We start from the raw sequence: 21,351 nt of genomic DNA, 5'->3' as shown, positions 1-21,351 counted from the left end.
GGTAGGTATGGGGAACAGCCAATCAATGTTTCTCTCCTTCACTTTCTCCCTCCCCATCTCTCTAAAAATAAATAAAATCTTTTAGAAACAAGATAACTGGCAGTTAAATAAAAATAATAGCAATATGTTTGGGGGGTTATAGCATAAAAGTAAAAAGTATAACAACAGTAGCACAAAGGTCAAAAGGAAGGAAGTGGAAGTACATTGTTATAAAGCTCTTATCCTATTAGTGACATGGTATAATGTCACTTGAAGGTAGATGGTGGTAAGTTAAAAATGTATGCTATAAACCCTAAAGCAATCACTAATAAAACAAAACAGAATAATAGCTAATATGATAACACAGGAGAGGAAGTAGATATAACCAAAGACACTGAAATAGAGGACAGGCTGACAGTGACCAGAGAGGAGAGAAGAGGGAATTTCAAGGGAGAATGGGTAGGGTTTACAGGAACAAATTTAAAGGACACATGGACAAAAACTAGGGGGAGGGTGGTAATGGGAGGGAAGTGGGGAGGGTTGGGTGGGTGGGCTGGAATGGGAGTAAAAGGGAGAAAACTGTACTTGAACAATGATTAAAATAAAATAAAATAAAATAAATTTTTTTTTAAAAAAGGAGAGGAAGTAGAATAAACATAAATTAATCCAGAGGGGGAAGGTATATAATGGGAAAAACAGGGAAGGGTCATCAAGGAACATGTCTAAAGGACACATGGACAAAGCCAAAGGGGTAGGATTGAGGGTGGGAGATGGGGGTGGGTGGGGCAGGAGAGAGTGGTGGCAGGAAATGGAGACAACTGTATTTGAACAACAATTTTAAAAAAGAAAAAAAAAGGTTGGGCCCAAAGAGGACTACACCAAGACACATCATAATTAAAATGCCAAATGTTAAAGAGAGAATCTTGAAAGCTGCAAGAGAAATGAAGTTATCTACAAAGGAGTTCCCATAAGACTGTTAGCTGATTTCTCAAAAGAAATCTTGCAGGCAAGAAAAGGCTTGAAAGAAGTATTCAAAGTCATGAAAGGCAAGGACCTTCATCCAGGATGACTCTTATCCAGCAAAGCTATCATTTAGAATGGAAGAGCAGATAAAGTGCTTCCAAGACAAGGTAAAGCTAAAGGAGTTCATCATCACTAAGCCATTATTATTTGAAATGTTAAAGGGACTTATCTAAGAAAAAGAAGATCAAAACTATGAAAAATAAAATGGCAACAAATTCACAACTATCAACAACTGAATCTAAAAAAACAAACCAAGCAAACAACCAGAACAGGAACAGAATTATATCTATAGAGATCACTTGGGAGGCTTATCAGCTGGGAGGGGGAAGGCAGAGAGTATGGGGGAAAGGTGCAGGGATTAAGAAGCAAAAATTGGTAGGTACAAAATAGACAGGGAGTTGTTAAGAACAGTAGAGGAAATGTGAAGGCAGAGAACTTATACGTATGAGCCATGGACATGAACTAAGGGGAGAGGGATTGCTGGAGAGAATGGGGGTACCAGGAAGAGGGTAGCTAAGGGGGGGAAATTGAGACAACTGTAATAGCATAATCAATAAAATATTTTTAATAGAGAAAAATCAATGACCTTTTCTTTGAGAAGATCAGGCTGATCAGTGGGAAAAAAGACTAATTACCAATATCATGCATTTGAGAGGCAACATTATTACAAATTCTACAGATATAAAAAGGATAATAAGGAAATATAACTTCATGTTAGTAATTTCAACAACTTAGATAAAATGGATAAATTCCTTGGAAGGCAGAAACTACCAAAACTCACTTAAGGAGTAAACAGTTGCCCTACACTATTTAAAAGTTAAATTTGTAGTTAAAAACAGTGCCTCAGAGAAAACTCCAGGCCAAGATTGTTTAAAGAGATAACACCAGGTACTTCTGGTCAAGAAGGCAGCATAGGTAAACTCGACTCACCTCCTCACATAACCACGTAAAATTATAACTAAAATATACAACAACCATCACTCGGAACTGTCACAAATTGAGTTGAATGGAAATCTGACAACCAAGGAATTAAAGAAACCACATCATCCAGATTGGTAGGAGGGGTGGAGATGCAGAATAGGCTGGTCCCACACCCACAATTGGTGGATAAAAATTTGGGAGAGATATCTTGGGGGCGAGGAGTCCCAACCCTACACTGGGACCCCCAGCCCAGGGTCCAATGCCAGAAAGATAAGACCTCATAACTTCTGGCTGCAAAAACAAGCAGGGATTGAGTCCATGGGAAAAACTTGTGGAGTCCCAAGCAGTTTTCCTTAAAGAACCCACACATGGACTTACTCAGATGTACTTACTCTCTCTGAGCTCTAGCACCTGGGTAGCAACTTGAAAGGCACCAGTGACATAAAGTGAGGAACTGTAGTGTCTGGCATCAAGCTGGCAGCTGGCAGACAGCTTTCTCCCAGACAAAAAGATGGGCAGAGGCCATTGTCACTTTTCTGAGCCCTCCTACCATGGAGCCACAGAGCCAGCAGGTGGGTGCCATATCTGAGACTCCATCAACCTGGCTAACACGGTTTGCCCTGTCCTGGAGATTCCTTGAGACTCCATCCCACCCAATTTGCAGGCCCACCCAAGCTGTTAACCATGACTTTTCCAAATGAATGGCTGGTCTTGGCTCATGCTTCACAACTTCCTAAATCTCTCAAACAAGTAACAGCTAAGTGGCCCCAGGCCTGGACTAGCAGCAGCCAGCCTAGATTCACAGCTTGGCTTTACCTGTGAATCTCCAAGTCCAGCACAAGTAGCAGCCATCTCAGATTGCTTCATAGTTCAGGCAGGTGGCTCCAGGCAAAACACAAGTGGGAGCTGACCTTGGTCTGTACCACTTGGGAAACCCCAGAACCTATGCACCCAGTAGACAGCTGCAGACCATGCCAGAGCACCACCACCCTGCTCCTGCACAGCTCATCTTCCATGGAAGGTGGAGGTGGGTGGTCAGTGGTCACAGCCAAACCTTCCAGCTGACTGGCCTGGGTAAATCCCTCCCATTGACCTGCCAACAGCACCCAAGTCTCAACTACAAGAGGAGGGTGTACTCAGCCCACATGAAGGGTGCACCCTGAGTACCCAACGTGGGTGATAGGGGAGACTGCACCTCTGGACCCTACAGAACACCTACTATTAGGCCACACTATGAAGACAGTGAGTCAAAGCAGCTCTACCTAATACATAGAAACAAACACAAGGAGATTGCCAAAATAAGGAGACAAAGAAACATGGCCCAAATGAAAGAACAGATTAAAACTCCAGAAAAAGAACTAAACAAAATGGAGATAAACAATCTATCAGATGCAGAGTTCAAAACACTGGTTGTAAGGATACTCAAGGTGAGGACCTCAGCAGCATAAAAAAGATCCAGTCAGAAACAAAGGATAAACTAATTGAAATAAAGAACAATTTATAGGGAAACAACAGTAGAGTGGATGAAGCCAAGAATCAAATCAATGATTTGGAATATAACAAAGCAAAAAACAACCCATCAGAACAATAAGAAGAAAAAAGAATCCAAAAAAATGAGAATATAAGCAGCCTCTGAGACAACTTCGAGAGGTCCAACAGTCACGTCATAGGGGTACCAGAAGGAGAAGACAAAGAGCAAGAAATTGAAAATCTATTTGAAAAAGTAATGAAAGAAAATGTCACTAATTTGGTGAAGGAAATAGATATGCAAGTCCAGGAAGCACAGAAAAGTCCCAAACAAGATGGATACAAAGAGGCCCACTCCAAGACACATCATAATTAAAATGCCAAAGGTTAAAGATAAAGAGAGAATCTTAAAAGCAGCAAAAGAAAAATAGATAATTACCTACAAAGGAGTTCCCATAAGACTGTCAGCTGATTTCTCAAAACAAATTTTGCAGGTAGAAGGGATTCTAAGAAATATTCAAAGTCATGAAAAGCAGGGACCTACAGCCAAGATTGCTCTTCCTAGCAAAGCTATCATTTAGAATTGAAGGACAGATAAAGAGCTTCCCAGACAAGAAAAAACTAAAGGAGTTCATCATCACCAAACCATTATTATATGAAATGTTAAAAGGACTCATTAAAAAAAAGAAGATAGGCCCTGACTGGCATAGCTCAGTGGATTGAGCACAGGCTGAGAACCAAAGTGTCGCAGGTTCGACTCCCAGTCAGGGTACATGCCTGGGTTGCAGTCCATGACCCCCAGCAACCACACATTGATGTTTCTCTCTTTCTCTCTCTCTCTCTCTCTCTCTCTCTCTCTCTCTCTCTCTCTCTCTCTCTCTCTCTCTCTCACTCTCCTTCCCTCCCTTCCCTCTCTAAAAATAAATAAATAAAATCTTAAAAAAGATAAAAAATATGAAAAATTAAATAGCAAAATATACATAATCAACAATCGAATCTAAAAAACAAACTAAGCAAACAAGAAGAGCAGAGACAGAATCATGGGTATGGAGACCGTTTAGATGACTGCTAGGTGGGAGGGGGTGTGGGGGAATGAGTGAAGAGGTGAGGGGATTAAGAAGCACAAAGAGGTAGTTACAGAGCTACAGACATGGGGATGTAAAGTACAGTACAGGAAATGGAATAGCCAAAGAACTCACACACATGACCCATAGACATGAGCAGTGGTATGGGAATTGCCTGGGGGGGGGGACTGGGTGGAAGGAGGCAAAGGGGGAAAAATTGGGACAACTGCAATAGCATAATCAATAAAATATAATTTTTTAAAAAATTGAAATGAATAATAATTTTAAAAGAAATAACACCAGTTCTACACAAACTTTCCAAACCGTTAAAAAGGAAGGAATTCTTCCAACTTAGTTTTTGTTACTAGTATCATCATCGTCATCATCAGGCTGGTACCCCCCTGATACCCCCCCAAACCAGACAAAGGCATTACTACAAAACTACAGACCAGTAACCCCCTTGAATATAGATACAAAAATTCTAAACAACTCCATGTCTTAAATGAAGAAGAAGGCAACGACGATGTCAAAACAAAGCGGAAATTAACACAGGAATACAGCTTTGTTTATAATAGCCGAATGCTAGAAACAATTCAGTGGGTGAATGGATAAACAAAATGGTATGTCCATACAATGGAATACTCAGGAAAAGCAATAGACTATTGATTTGTGCAACAAGGGTTGAATCTGACATTGTGAGTGAAAAAAACGCAACAAAACTTCCCTTCGATGATGGACACAGTATGCAGATGATATTTTGTTGAGTTGTAAATTTAAAACCTATATGGTTTTTGTTAACCAATGTCGCCCCAATAAATTTAATTTAAAATAAATTAATTAAATTTAAACTAAATAATAAAATGAGAATTTTATCCATTCAATATTTTAAAAAAGAGTACATATCGTATGAGTTTATTTATATGCCAGCAAAAGCCTATCAGTTAGTTGTTTGGGGATGAGGGGGCAGGGCGTAGAGGGATGGGAGTAGATTACCAGCAGGCATGGGGAAACTCTTGGGGGTGGTGGATATATTCACTCTCTTGATTGTGGTGATGTTTTCGCACATATAGACATACATCATCAAACTTATCAAATTGTACTCTTTAAATAACTATATGCCAGTTATACATCAATTAAAACTTTTAAAATGATTAAAAACATGAAAAATAAAACATGGGAAATACAATTAGAAGATTGTAAGACACTATATAAAATGTATGTATACTGTTATTATAGCAATCAAAATACCCAGAGTAATTTTCTCATGGCACGGTGTAGTAATGAATGGTTTTCTCCTCCATTATCAATATTTTCTTTAATGTTTTCCTACCTTTTGTAATTAAAATTACAGCAAAATCAAAAATATAAAAACAAGTGCCAGCCCCCCTGGGTGGCTTGGTTGGTTGGATCATTGTCCTGTACACCAAAAGGTTGGGGGTTTGATCCCTTGGTCGGGGTGCCTACAGAAGGTAGCCAATTGATGTTTCTCTCTCACATCGATGTTTGTTTCTCTCTTTCCCTGTCCCTTCCTCTCTCTCTAAAATGAATAAACTAATTTAGGGGTCAGGATTAAAAAATTAAAAACAAGTGCCATCTCATAGTAATTCTATTTTTACTTTTTACAGGGAATCACTTTAAAAATGAATGAGCTAAATCACTGTATTGTTGCAAGAATTATGCATGGGGGCATGATTCACAGGCAAGGTAAGTTTCACATATGATTCTTTCTTTCCTTCATTAACTTTTTTTCCTGTAGCCTAGTGAAGAAAGTGTTTTTATGATCTACATAAAAGATCTGTTAAATATATAGTCTATATAAGTAATCTATTTAAGTTTCTCTTGGTTTTAATCTTTATTGGCCTTCATTTCTGCTGGAGCATCTGTGAACCACTGTTTAGTCCTGACTTATTAGAGACCATGAAAGATAAAGCAAAGTATCCTATTGGGCCATAGGATATATGGTAGACATCTATTCTAGGATATAAGATACATATTTAAGAAGTTAAATCAGCCCTGGCTGGCATAGCTCTGTGGATTGAGTGCGGGTGCAAACCAAAGTATCTCAGGTTCGATTCCCAGCCAGGGCACATGCCTGGGTTGCAGACCACGGCCCCCAGCAACCTCACATTGATGTTTCTCTTTCTCTCTTTCTCCCTCCCTTCCCTCTCTAAAAATAAATATAAATAAATAAATCTTTTTTTAAAAGCCATTCCTCTCAAAATTTAAAAAAATTGTTTAAAAAAAGAAGTTAAATCACAGTTCAAGAATTGTTCTATAGTCATTCAGAAATGACATGTACTGTTTATAAATTAAGAAATTAGAGTTTAGCCCTGGCTGGCGTAGCTCAGTGGATTGAGCACGGGCTGCAAACCACAATGTCTCAGGTTTGATTCCCAGTCAGGGTACATGCCTGGGTTGCAGGCCATGACCCCCAGCAACTGCACATTGATGTTTCTCTCTCTCTCTATTTCCCTCCCTTCCCTCTCTAAAAATAAATAAATAAAATTTTTTTAAATTAAAAAAAAGAAATTAGAGTTTCATAAATAACAACATAAAAATTCCGTGGTAAGATTAAACTGATGGTTGCCAGAAGGGAGAGGAGTTGGTGGAGGGGGGAAGGGACGCTGAGTGAAAAAGGTGAAGGGATTAAGAGTTACAAATCTGTAGTCACAAAATAGTGACAGGATATAAAGTACAGCATAGGGAATATAGTCGATAATATTGTAATAACCATGTATGGTGCCAGGTGGGTACTTGAAATATCACAGGGACGACTTTGTAAAGTATATGATTGTCTAACCATTGTGCTATACACCTGAAACTAATACAAAATAATATTGAATGTCAACTGTAATTGAAAAAAATATATTTAATTCAGTGGTAAAATAAGAGATATCAAATATTTGATTAAGTTTTTAATACCTGCTACAGTAAAGTACAGTCATTCTGAGGAGTGAATTCACTAAGGACTGAAGTAGACAAAAAATGACTTTGTTGAGAAAGTGGAATTTTCATTAACCTTCGGATGGGCCGGATTTGGACATGTAGATTTAGGCTTCTCTGTGAAAGGGCTGAGTTATATGCACTAGTACTTAGAGTGTAATCCCAAAATCATTCTGCTGTCCAAAATTAGACTTCCTTTCTTTGATGTCAGGTTATTTTTGTTCTTAACACCTTATTTCCTTCACCCCAGAGAGCAAGAAGTAATACCATAAGTGTTTAAGTGCCTTCTTGTCCTCTTTAGAGATGACCGTTTGTGTACACAGATGGTATCTGGCATTATGCTGCCTTTGGGGGAATCATTATAGGCTTAGGAATGACAGCATTCACATAGGAGCATGTTTGGTTTTCGATCCCAGTATAAATTTTTTGTTTATTATTTTTAATAATTTGCTGTAACCTCAGAAAAGTCACAATATCATTATTTCTTTAATCTCTTTTTCTTATATGACTGCACTGGCTAGGATCTGCTGTCTGCTGTCTAATAGAAGTGGTAAAATGAACATCCTTGTCCTATTCTTGTTTTTAAAAAGTAGCTTTCCAATGTTTCCTCATGAAGACTAACATTTACTGTACATTTTTTAGTAGATAACATTTTATTAGGGCTGAAGAAGTTCCCTTTTATTCTTAGTTGCTGAGCATTTTAATTATGATTGGGTATTGAATTTTATCAAGTGCAGTTTCTGCATCTGTTAAGATGAGCATTTGGTTTTTTCCCTTATATCTATTAATGTGGGGGTGACTTTTAAAGATTTCCTCATGATTAGACTCCCTTGCATATCTTAGATAAACCCAGCTTAGTCATTGTAGATTATCTTTTATATATACTATTCAACTCTGTGTGCTAACATTTTGTTTAGGACTTTGTATTTGCAATTATGATTGAGACTGGCCTGTAGTTAATTTTTCTTTCTTGTGTTTCTCTGCCTTGCTTTAGTGTTGAAGTTACTTTAGCTTCATAGAATGACTTAGATAGCCTTTTTTCTTCATGAGTTCTCTGAAAGACTTTCTATAACATTGGAATGTTTCATACCTGTAAAGTTTAGTATAACTTGCCTGTAAAACTATCAGAGCCTAGTGTTTTGTTTTTGTTTGGTATTTAGGAAAGCTTTTATTTTTTTTTACAACTGCAATTTCTTTAACATCCATAAGGCTATTCAGGTTTTCTGTATCCTCTCTGGGTTTTGGTAAATTACATTTTCCTTAAAAATCTTAAAATTTTTAAAATTATTGCAGTAAGTTTCTTCATAATGTTCCCTTACTTTTTATTTTCTGTCATCTCTATAATTGTCCCCTTGTTTATTCCTAATATGCCTTACTTGTTCCGTGTCCTTTTTCTCTTAATCACCTTTTCCACAGGTTTATTCAAACACCCACTTTAACTTCTGTTCATTGTATATTTCTTTTTTTAAGTGCGTTTTACTGACTATGCTGTTACAGTTGTCCCATTTTTTTTCTTCCCTTTACCTCTTTCCACCCTGCACCACCCCTCCCTCCAACATTCCCCACCCTTAGTTCATGTCCATGGCTCATACATGTAAGTTCTTTGTCGTCTCCATTTCCTATACTATTCTTAACATCTCCCTGTCTATTTTGTGCTTACCATCTATGCTTCTTATTCCCTGTACCATTTCCCCCACTCTCTCCCCACTGATAACCCTCTACATGACCTCCATTTCTGTAATTCTTTTCCTGTTCTAGTTGTTTGCTTAGTTTCTGTTTTTGTTTTTTAGGTTCAGTTGTTGATAATTGTGAGTTTGTTGTCATTTTACTGTTCATAGTTTTGAACTTCTTCTTTTTCTTAGATAAGTCCCTTTAACATTTCATATAATAAGGGCTTGGTGATAATGAACTCCTTTAGCTTAACCTTATCTGGGGAGCACTTTATCTGCCTTTCCATTCTAAATGATAGCTTTGCTGGATAGAGTAATCTTGGATGTAGGTCCTTGCTTTTCATGACTTGCATACTTCTTTCTACTCCCTTCTTGGCTGTAAGGTTTCTTTTTTTATTATTTTATTTTATTTTAAAGGTTTTCTTTATTTATATTTAGATAGAGGGGAAGGGAGGGAGAAAGAGAGGAAGACAAACATCAGTGTGTGGTTGCTTCTCACACACCCCCCACTGGGGACCTGGCCTACAACCCAGGCATGTGCCCCAACTGGGAATCCAACTGTCAACCCTTTGGTTCACAGGCTGGCACTCAGTCCACTGAGCCACATCAACCCAGGCCTTGCCTGTAAGGTTTCTTTTGAGAAATCAGCTGATAGCCTTAGGGGAGCTCCTATGTAGGTAACTCTCTCCTTTTATCTTGCTGCTTTTAAGATTCTCTCTTTATCTTTAATCTTGGGTAATGTAATTATGATGTGTCTTGTTGTGTTCCTCTTTAAGACTCTCTGAGCTTTTTGGACTTGCATGTCTATTTCCTTCACTGGATTGGGGAAGTTTTCCTTCATTATTTTTTCAAATAAGTTTTCAATTTCTTGCCCTTCCTCTTCTCCTGGCACCCCTATGATTTGCATATTGGAACGTTTAAAGTTGTCCCAGAGGTTCCTCAGCCTCTCCTCATTTTTTTAATTCTTGTTTCTTCTTTTTGTTCCAGTTGAATGTTTATTTCTTCCTTCTGTTACAAATCATTGATTTGAGTCCTGGTTTCTTCGCCTTCACTGTTGGTTCTCTGTATATTCTTATTTATTTCACTTAGCTTTCACTTCTTCCTTTATTTTGTGTCTGTACTCAGTCATTTCTCTGAGCATCCTGATTACCAGTGTTTTGAACTCTGTATTTGATAGGTTGGCTATTTACTTGTCACTTAGTTCTTTTTCTAGAGTTTTGATGTGTTCTTTCATTTGAGCCATATTTCTTTGTCTCAGCACACCTGTTACATTATAAGGGGTGGGGCCTTAGGTATTTGCCAGGGTGGGGCAACCCACTTCATAGAGTTATGGCACTGTATGTGGGGGAGGGGTCAGAGAGGGAACAAAGCCGCTTACTTGGCTCTCCCCCTGCTTTCAATCACTTCCTCCACTATCCACAAGCAAATTGGGTCTTTCTGGTGCTGATTCCCAGGTGTGTGGGCTTGTGTATATTCTAGGAGCCCATAGGCCCCTCCAACAGACTCTCCTATGAGGCTGGGAGTTTCTCCTGCCGCTGCATCCCCCTCAGGATTTTGCAGCCAGAGATTTTGAGGCTTTATTTCCATGTGCTGGAACCCAGAGTTGTGCAGTCTGTCTTGCTCCCCAGTTGTTCCCCTCCGGTTTATCTGCAGGTGAAAGTGGGACACTCAGTCCTCCAGCCACCACCTTGCCATGCATCCTCTCTGCCCTAGCTGCCTGTCTCCACCCCTCCTACCTGTCTGGATGTATGTTTCTTCTTTAACTCCTTGGTTGTAGGACATCTATACAGTTTGATTTTCTGGAAGTTCTTTTTGGTTTTTGTTTTTAAATTTGTTGTCCTTCTTTGGGCTGTGTGAGGAAGTGAAGTGTATCTACCTATGCCTCCATCTTGGCCAGAAGTTCCTTTTTTTTTCTATATGTTTATTTTCTATTTCATTGTTATATGACTTAATGTTTGCAATGTATAATGTAGTTTCTTGTCGAAATTGCTGAGAGAAAACTAAGGATGCACATTATATATGGGTCTAATGATTACGTACCATGGGTATAATAATCCCATGTATAATGTGCACAAAATCATGGATGCACATCGTACATGGCAAAATACATTTTGTTCATTCTTCTTTCTATTGGTTTTATCTACCTTTTTTTTAGATGGTTCATTTATTTCAGTCTTTCTTCATTTCTAATATATGCATTTAAGACTAAACTCTACCTCTCTAAGTATTATTTTATCTGTATCCCACCAGTTTTGATATTAAGCATTTTTATTGTGATTCAATTCTAAGTTTTTTTAAATTTCTACTGTGATATTTTTCATTGACCCATAAGTCACTTAGAAGTGTTATTTTTAAAAACATTTAAGATTTTCTATATATCTTTTTATGATTTACTTCTAACTTAATTGCATTGTGGTCAGAAAATATGGTCTGTGTGTCACCATTCTTTGAGGTTTGTTGAGACATACTATTTAGAAATTAGGAAATTAGAGTTTGATAAATGACAATATAAAATTGAATGGTAAGATCAGACTAACAGTTGCCAGAGGGGAGGGGGGATGAGAGGCTGGGTGAGAAAGGTGAAGGGATTAAGAGGTACAAATTGGTAGCCACAAAATAGTTATGGGAATGTAGAGTACAGCATAGCACTTTATCACTTTGTAAATGGTCCGTGTGTACTTAAGAAAAATGTTTATTCTTTAATTATATGAACAGTTCTCATATAATGATAGGCTTAGGGTTAATTTTTTGTTCAGATCTTCTATATCTTGACTATTTTTTGTCTGTTTGACCTATCAATAATTGTTTAAATATGTTATTATCATAGTAGAATTTTTTTACTTCTACCTATATATCTCTTTATTTTAGCTTTGTATATTTACATATTTATTAGGTATATAGAAGTACCTGGTAAGCATTATCCTTAATAATACTTTCTACTTAAAGTTTATTTTATCTAATATTAATATTGTTATTCCAGCCTTAGTTTTGTTTTTGGTAGCATGTCTTCTTTCATCCTTTTATTTCCAACCATCGTTGGGGGAAGATTTTCCTTCTTTCTAAAGTACATCCTCAGAAGTTCCTTTACTGTTAGTATCTTGTTGACAAACCCTCTTAGGTGGTGTTCATCTCTAAATATTTATTTCAGCCTCAGTATTGAAGATTATTTTTTCTGAAAGCATAAGTTTAGGTTGATGACCATTCTGTTATGTTCTGGCATCCACTGTATTATATTGAGAAATCTAAAACTAAATAAATAAAGTCTTTTAAACAAAAAGAAAAAATGCAACCACCCTGGCTGGTGTAGCTCAGTGGATTGAGCATGGGCTGCAAACCAAAGGGTTTCCGGTTCAATTCCTAGTCAGGGCACATGCCTTGGTTGTGGTCCAGGTCCCCAGTAGTGGGTGCAAGAGAAGCAACCACACATTGATATTTCTCTCCCTTTTTCCTTCCTTTCCCCTCTCTCTAAAAATAAATAAATAAATGTTTTTTAAAAAAGAAAAATTGCAACCATTATTTCTTCAAATATTGCCTCTTTTTCATTTCCTCTGTTCTCTTTTTCTAACCTCCAGGTAGAAGTATGTTAAACATTCCCTCCATGTTTGTTAATATCTTTTTCCTATTTTTTAATTTCTTCCTTCCTATTCTCCTTATTTTGTTTTTTCTCTGATGTGCAGTATAGATAATTTATCTAGTTATATCTTCCAGTTCACTGAAACTCTCTCTTCAGCCATATTGGTTTATACCACCAGTTATATTTTTTTTTCTGAAAGTACTAAACATTTGTTCTTATTTTTATTTTCACATCTGTCTGTTCTCACCTGATAATCTCTTGTTGCATGCTCATCCTTGCCAACTGGGTCCTTTTATTTTGTTCTTTTTTTAAGATTTTATTTATTTTTTTTTTAGAGAGGGAAGGGAGGGAGAAAGAGAGAGGGAGAAATAGAGAGAGAGACATCAATGTGCGGTTGCTGGGAGCCGTGGCCTGCAACCCAGGCATGTGTTCTGACTGGGAATCGAACCTGCGACACTTTGGTTCACAGCCCACGCTCAAGCCACTGAGCTACGCCAGCCAGGCATTTTGTTCCAATATTTAATACATAGCTCTTTTATATTCTGCATCTGACCATTCCAATATCTCTCCTCCTTGAGGATCTCAATCTGTTTTTCCTGTTTCTTATGACTCGCATAGTAGTTTTCTTTGTTGTTTGTTTGGTGATCTTTGACTATTGAGCTCATTGCTTGTCTAACTGAAGGAAGTCCTGTGGGACTAAACTAGATATGCTTTCCTCCAGAGAGGGTTTGTTCCTTGTTGTACCAGTTGCCATAGAGTGCCACTGATCTGGGTCTTGGCCTCCTACAGCAACCCAGCCTCAGCTTTTCTAACTTAGCCCAGTGCTCAGAATCCAGCTAGCAGACATTGCTACTATAGCCTTCACCCTTCCCACTATTTCATTCTACCCTTAGTTTGCCACCACTTTGGATCAAGCACACAGGGTTCTTTTGTGTGAAGGGGAGAATAGGGATGGAAGTAGGAAGTGTTCTTAGGGGTTTGCACTCCTTTTGTGAGACCAGTAACACTTCAAGAGGTGTGTCCTAAGCAGGATATAGTTGTGAGAAATTCTTTGAGTGACTAATCAGCCATATTGGGAGCAAAAGTCCCCAGAGTTTGGGGGTATTATGTTAATTTTCCAAACATTGAGTAGACAGAACAGTGCAATGAGTTCAAGTAGCAAAAAGTGAAGGGATTAGTACATTGATCACCCACATACCCATAACCCAGCTAGAATTATTGTTAACTCATGGTCACACTGGTTTCATCTGTACTTGCCCAACTGCCCACTCTCCTAGGTTATTTTGAAGCAAATCCAAGGCATCTGATTTTATTTATATGCATTTTAGGATATGCCTATAAAAGACACTGTGAGCTTTTCATAAAGTCAGGCCAGTATGTAAATGTGCATAGTTTATAAATAAGGAGGCAAAATTCTATGTAATATTCTATTTATGCACTGGTTCTTAGTCACTTTTTCCACTTAAAGTATTACATGATGCTAAAATGCCCCTCAATTTATTTTTAAAAGATTGCCATATGTCTAAGTTTAGTGTTACATAGGTATTATATCACAATTCTTTTAAAATCAAGAGCCTTTGTATCATATTTGGTAGATAATAGGAGGAAACACTTAAATGGTACTTACTATGTGCTATAAACCATTCTAAGCCCTCTACATGTATTAAACTCATTTAATTCTCACAGCAGTCCTATGAGATAGGTACTGTTTTCATCTCCACTTTATAAATGTGAAAACTGAGACATGGAGAGTTTCAGTAACTTACCCAAGATCTTAAAGCCAGTAAGTGATGAAGCTGGGATTTGTACCCAGATAGGCTGGATCTAGAGCAGGGATGTCAAACTCATTTTCACCGGGGACCACATCAGCCTTGTGGTTGCCTTCAAAGGGCCGAATGTAACTTCAACTCCTTAACAGTTAAGGAGTAGTTACATTTATACAGTCCTAAAATTATTTTGGCCCTTTGAAGGCAACCATGAGGCTGATGTGGCCCCCGGTGAAAATGAGTTTGACACCTCTGATAGAGGCTGTGCTTTTAAACCACTATATACACTGCCTCTCTCAGAAAAATTAGTAGATTTCCACAACCATCTTTCAAAACTGTGTCTTTCGTAGTAGATGTATCTGTTTTGGAGTTTACTACATGGGCCAAACTTGTACCTGTTTCTGAAATATTGGACTTCAATATTTAGCTTAGTTTTTTTTAATTAGTTACATTTCTAGCTTTGGAGTTTATTACTACAAAAGTATCTATCATTTCATGTTTATAATTTTGTGTAATTTAGGTACACTTCATGTTGGTGATGAAATTCGAGAAATCAATGGCATCAGTGTGGCTAACCAAACAGTAGAACAGCTGCAAAAAATGCTTGTGAGTAGATGAAAGTTTATTTTTCTTTGTGTAAGGTTGATTTTCAGTTTGTTAGCTTTCTTTTTAAAGCACTAATAAGGGGTATTCTTTTGCAATCAGAGTATCTCTGATACCACCATGTGTGTGGACTTGAACTTAAACAACATTCATCAACACTGACAACAAGGAAAATATTTACATGCAATAGAGTTTGGAAACATTTTGCCCATCTTTAGCAGTGTGGACTTTAACACTCTCCTTTCATGCTTTATCTGCTATTTTTTTATCAAGCAGATATTTAAAGAAAACCTTCCCTTGCCCTAGCTGCTGTGTCTCAGTGGATTGAGTGAACCAAAGGGTCACCGGCTCAATTCCCAGTCAGGGCACATGCCTGGGTTGCAGGCCAGGTCCCCATTAGAGGGTGTGCAAGAGGCAACCATACATTGATGTTTCTCTCTCTTTCTTTCCCCTTTCTCCCCTCTCTAAAAATAAGCAAATAAAATCTTTTTTAAATGTATTAAACCTTTAAATAAAAAATAAAATATTTTTTAAAAGAAAAGAAAACCTTCCCAGCCATGCATACCTTTCAACTAGTTTCTCACTGACCTCAACTCTGCTGACATCAGCAATGTCAGAAACCTCTTTCCTGTCTAGCTGAGTCATAGCCAGCTGTATTGGGTTTCTCTACAACAGAGAGGGGAGGAAAGTTATAGTAGACCAGGCCATTTGACCATACATATCCAAAATCTGTGTTCAGATTAGGCTTTGGATTTTAGGGGTGGAGGGGGACAGTGGGCAGAATGACAGGCCCTGGCAAGCAAAGAGAAATATTTTGGACTTCTGGTCCCAGATCTTCCCACCACAACATAGCAGCCTCCTCCTATGTTATGAATATCTATTAAGTGTGAAACAATCACATAGACTTACTATTGTAAAAAACAAGGTCAAATCATGAAACAAAAAGTAAATTTTATGTAGTATACCATCATAATGTAGCCTACCAAATATATTTTTTATATAATTACTTCTAATGTCTAGGTCAATTTCTATTCACTTTTGAAAGACATGCCACTTAGAGTTTTTTGTATTCATGTCTATAAAAAGGTACATGTCAGAGGTGTGTTATACCACTGCTGTATGAACAAGGCAGTCAGCCTTGACTTTGCAGGGCTTCTCCCAGAAACAATTTAACTGTTACAGTGAGCAGTCTCTGTGTGATAACAGTTTCCTGTTAGACCCAGGTGCTCTCAGCTGGGTTTACATTAATTGCCCTCACACCTTTCGATGGCTTCTTACATGGTTTTTGTGCAACATTTGTTAGTTAAGTAAGCTTTCTTTTCTTCCTCCAGAGGGAAATGCGGGGGAGCATCACCTTCAAGATCGTGCCAAGTTACCGTACTCAGTCATCATCCTGTGAGGTAATAGCTTTAACAAAACACTCTGTCTCCTCTGGGTTCTTAACTAACTGTCTGCTCATGGCTGAATGTTTTGGCTTTCTGGGAAATTGTTTCTGCCTGTGCTGTTGATCACTGCACACCAATTTTACAACAAAGATAACGGAACAGAGTAGGTCCCATCCACCTACTCAGCCCTACTTCTATGGGGACCTCCTTAGCACTTTAACTTTCTGCAGGCCAGAATTGAAGCAAATATAGAGAAGCTACAGTTAATGACATAAGCCTTAGTAAAGAACAAGTAGAGTCTCTGAGGGGAAAAAATTAAGGTTATAATTGCAATAACATTTCCAGGAAGTACATTCACTTCCCTTATTGAGAAATCACATAGTTCTTCTTTCTAAGAATCTGAGAAGCAATCTGTTTCTATCAAGATAAAGTCATTTAAATAATTGTGACACATCTCTAGATGAATGTTAAGTCTATGAGGAATTGATAGCTGACATTATGAGAGGAATATAGGCTTTTGCAATATTTTGTGAAGTTCAATCTTGGAACGTTACATGATTCATAAATAAGTTCTGTAGAGTAATACAACATCAAAATTTCTTCCTTATAATATAGGCTTATCCTATAGAAATTGTCACTCTTTCAATCTATATTATTCAGTTTTATGTTGGTTATTAAATGAGATTCAAGGATATATTCTTTTTATATTTGGAAATACAAACTGGCATAAATGGTATCATCCTTCAGTCATTGCACAGTCAGCTGGAATATTATTTTTGGAGCCTGTTATTTCATGTACATCTTCCAAGTATGTGTACATCAGTATGAAATACACATTTTCTATATTTAATTTTAAAGACTGACAAGTAACTTATTGGAACTCATCTAGAAAATGGAATTTGTACTTAAAAGTTGAGAGAGAAATTGTAATGCTTCTTTCATTCTCTAGCAATGTTATGAATCTCACAAGAAAAATCAGGCTTTCTGTGTTTTTCTCAACTTATTAAAGAGACATATAAGAATTTGTAGGTTTTGTTAAGTATATTTTTAGAGCCATGACAATTGGGGTTTCTGTTTATATCAGGTCTTGAGCTCCTCTTGGTGGCTTTTTATGGAACTTCAAATAATACTATGTTGTAAAAGGAAATGGAGAACTGTTTCTGCTCCAGGATTTGTAGTTTTGAAAGTTGTTGCCTAAGACACAAACCTTGCTGGGAAAGAGAGACTATCACACATACATTTTATGTAAAGCATTTTAATATTCTAAAATCACAGATGGTCCTCATACCATTTCTCATCATTGAAGAAATTTAGTAAACATGATTGATTTTTGTCTTTTCCCAGGGTGGGGGTACTAAGTAACCAGAAGGTACTGTTAGTTATTAATATAACATAAGTTTCTCTTGAGTTTTTAAGTAGTTGACCTAGTTTGGGGGTGGAAACAGTACTAAACATGTAAATTCTACATTGTTGAGTAAGAAAAGCTCCCCCCTTGCCTTCTTTACCTCTGAATAGTATGAAAAATGATATTCCCCTCCCAGCCCCACTCCCAACCTGTTTGACCTTCTGTGCTCTGGCAGAATTTAAGCCTGTGGTTGGACTTTTCCCAGCTGGGACAGTACTTCCCAAAGGAATGCTCTCTGGCTACCTGTATCAGCATCCCCCTGGCCCTGCTCACTGGAATCTCTTGCAGTGGTACCTAGAGATCAGTCTGCTCATTAACACTTGAGAAGGCTCATCTAAGGGATCCCATTATTTAAAAGGCTAATGAGTTCCAGAAGTTTTTTTTAAATCTTCAGGTGTGGGGGCAGGGAACATGTCTTTCAAGCAGGCATGAATATTTCAAAGGTTTCAAAGAACTCTACTAAACCAAAAATTTTAAAACACCTACTTTCTTCTTCTCCTTGGTCTTATCATTAAAATTGACTTGGGCAATAAGGGAATGGAGCCTGGAAAGGATTTTGTTTATGTCAAATAATATGGAGAGTGCAGTTGAAGTACTAGGGCACTCTGGCTCCTGGGATCTTTGCCAGAAGTGTAATGCTTTGAGAGGCTCAAGATTGTTGTTTTAATCAATCTGCTAAAATTATCTCAAGAATAAAGGTTTCTTCTCTAGTGTATATCTGTTTTTTACCCTTATTTGTAATATTTGTCTTAGAACAATCTCAAGGTGATTACAATATGAGAAGTCTTTTCTTTTTTTAAGATTAGTTTCACTTCCAATGAAGTCATTCAGTAATTTTTTACATTGAGGTACCTAAAAATTACTAAATACTTTTTAAACCTATTGTTTTATAAAGTTAGGCGATTGAGATCTTCTGCACAATGATTTTATAGTAATACTTGTCATTTTACAGCACTAGATCAGATTTTAATATCAAGTCCCTCTTCTGGGTCTCATTTAAAGAAAGCAAAGATTAGAGGATGTCGGAGATAGGAAAGAAATTGTTAATGAATGGCACGGTCATCGCTTACAGTATGTGAACCTTTAAATGGCAAAGTTTTTTTCTTACTTTCTCTAAAAACATGCAAATAAGTCAGTATGGCATCTGTGCAGCTAAAACCTCAAAGGAAATGGTTGTCAGATTGTGGTTGTAACTGTTGATGTGAATATCTCTGTTTCTGTGCTGGTGTTCTGTGTTAATGAACCTTGTGTCTTATTTCAGAGAGATTCCCCCTCCACTTCCAGACAGTCCCCAGCTAATGGTCATAGCAGCACTAACAATTCTGTTTCGGTAAGAACTCGAGCTTCACACGGCAAAGTGTGACAATTTTGTTGGTGCCACCTGCCATGAGTGTTCTAGTTACATGTGTTCAGTGGAAATATTGTCTTCTGCCAATATACAAGGCTACTACAGCTACAATGCAGTTTACTTCTAGAAAATCTGTTTTCAACATTTTCTTCTCAATAAAATCCTTTCCATTAGTTACATGTAAAGACACATAGTTCAAGACTGCTTTGGTCATTCTCAAAATATTTCTGTGTCACCCCACAAGTATTTATGTCTTTGCTCAAACTTATGCAAAGGATGTAAATGGAAATTTTGGAAGTCTCTAAATATCTTTTTATTTTGAGAAAGATAAATAAATGTACAGAGTTTGCAGAGCAGGCATTTGGGTCTTGGGCTTTGTAGTTGTCTTTTCTGAGTGATATCAGCAACATGTTTTAGTTTCCGCTATCTAAGTTTACGAATTGGTGTGCCCTCTGTTTTTGTGGTACGTGCACATATTTTTGTGAATTATAAACCTTGCCTGGATATGAAAAGCAAAAGGAACTGGCTTCAAATTGCACTTAAGCCACGCTATTATCACATCTTTAACACAAAGTACTTTATATTTTTACTTAAATTTGGAATTGTATTTTTTTTTCAGAACTATCCATTTTGAAATATAAAAAGAACTGTTTTTAGTTTATTTAAACAAATGGAAGCACTTACAGGTGCAAGTATGCAATATTTGGGGGTAACAATCTTCTCTAAGTTGCTGGTATTGCTGTTAAAATTACTGAGAGTTCTAATAATGGCAGCAGTATCACTTTTTTCTGTTAATTTGCCCTTTGAAAATATATCAACTTTTTCTATCAGGTAAAATTTTAAATAATTTAGTGATCATCTCAAATGGAATGATATCAGTAAGTGAAATTATGGAAGAAAATTTTCTATGACTTTTATTTTAACTTCAAAATAGGCCATAAAGGAGTTCATTTATAACAGTTAACATTTAATACTTCTAAGATGGTGAAAATCCATATAGCCATCAAATTTTTCAAAATCTAAAAGGTTGCAGTGACAAAGCTGAAAAGGGCAACAGCTCTTTTTGGTTTTGGTTTTGGTTTGTTTTTTTTTTTAAATAGGGCTGTTTCACTCACAGTGGCTTTTGTGTTGAAGATGCTGAGTTGTTTCTCAAGAACACACTTTCTCTCTGCTTAAACTTACCTGCTTTCTTCAGCTTGCTGCTAAATGGCCTGGGTTTGATTTTTTTTTTATAACTCAACATTTCTGAGAAATGGAATGATGTATATTATCTCTTTACAACTTAAATCTAGCTCATTTTTTAACCATATTGTAACAGAACACACAAATTACCTTGTACTCTTGACAAGTAAATGAAAATTTTTTCTCCTGGGTTGGCTTTATTCTACAGGACTTGCCATCAACTACCCAACCAAAAGGACGACAGGTGAATAGTTATCCTCTATAGAAACTTCTCTAAACTGAGCTGCTAATAGCCAATCCTTTATTAACCCTTTCCATCCCATAATGTCTGCATTTTGGACCATAACATTTGAGCATTGAAAGCTTGTGCCATTTCATTTTAACACATTAAACATGACTAATTCTCTATAAAGATTTTTCCCTACATCTTTGTAGCTGTGATGGTTATTGTAATTTCAACCTGATAATTGTGTTGATGATTAAGAATTCAGCCTTTTGTGGGTCTTAAGGGCCTGCCTCTGGGGTAGAAAAAATTTGAAAGCGTACAAAATTCTTAGAATTCTAAGAATAACTAAAATGTACATGCTGGTGAGTGTTTTTCAGCAATAATTTTTTGAGATTTGAAGGCTTCTTAATTTGCATTTACAACAAAAAATAAGAACATAGATATACTGGCTTTACATCCTTGTATGCCTCTGTTAACTCAAACATGAAAAGTTAAGTGCTGCCTAACACTGGCAAGTAACTTTCAATGTGCTGGCTCCTTCAAAGTATGGATTTTAGGTTCAAATGCAGAGACTTGTTAATTTTATAGGCTGGATTCCTGAAAACAAACTTAAATAGAATAATTTACACAATAGTCACAAAACCTTCAGGTTGGTTTTACAGTGACTTAAACATTAATATTCAAATTTAATTTCAAGAGATAGAATTTTTGTGGGCTTTTTCATGAAATGTGGTATTAAAAATAATCTGACTTAGAGTTAAAATTTGTGTAAGTTCGCCCTGATAGGATTTACCC

General features: G+C 37.0%; 1 protein-coding gene across 11 annotated transcripts in view; it reads left to right on the top strand.

Moving 5' to 3' along the window:
• CASK (calcium/calmodulin dependent serine protein kinase) overlaps positions 1-21,351 on the top strand; it is a 422,712-nt gene that overhangs the window by 363,913 nt on the left and 37,448 nt on the right. For 4 of the 11 annotated variants that reach the window (XM_045860500.1, XM_045860508.1, XM_045860499.1 and 1 more), the window contains exons 15-19: positions 6,080-6,158; positions 14,928-15,013; positions 16,342-16,410; positions 19,062-19,130; positions 20,539-20,574. In XM_045860500.1, coding sequence (XP_045716456.1) covers positions 6,080-6,158; positions 14,928-15,013; positions 16,342-16,410; positions 19,062-19,130; positions 20,539-20,574 — 339 coding nt within the window. The remainder of the gene's footprint in view (positions 1-6,079; positions 6,159-14,927; positions 15,014-16,341; positions 16,411-19,061; positions 19,131-20,538; positions 20,575-21,351) is intronic. The other 7 variants (XM_045860504.1, XM_045860509.1, XM_045860503.1 and 4 more) reach the window with 3 other exon arrangements.

This window comes from Phyllostomus hastatus, unplaced genomic scaffold, assembly GCF_019186645.2.
Source record: "Phyllostomus hastatus isolate PE091 unplaced genomic scaffold, TTU_PhHast_1.1 phas_scaffold_200, whole genome shotgun sequence".
In the NCBI taxonomy this organism is placed as follows: Eukaryota; Metazoa; Chordata; class Mammalia; order Chiroptera; family Phyllostomidae; genus Phyllostomus; species Phyllostomus hastatus.
This window is presented reverse-complemented; position numbering and strand designations above follow the sequence as displayed.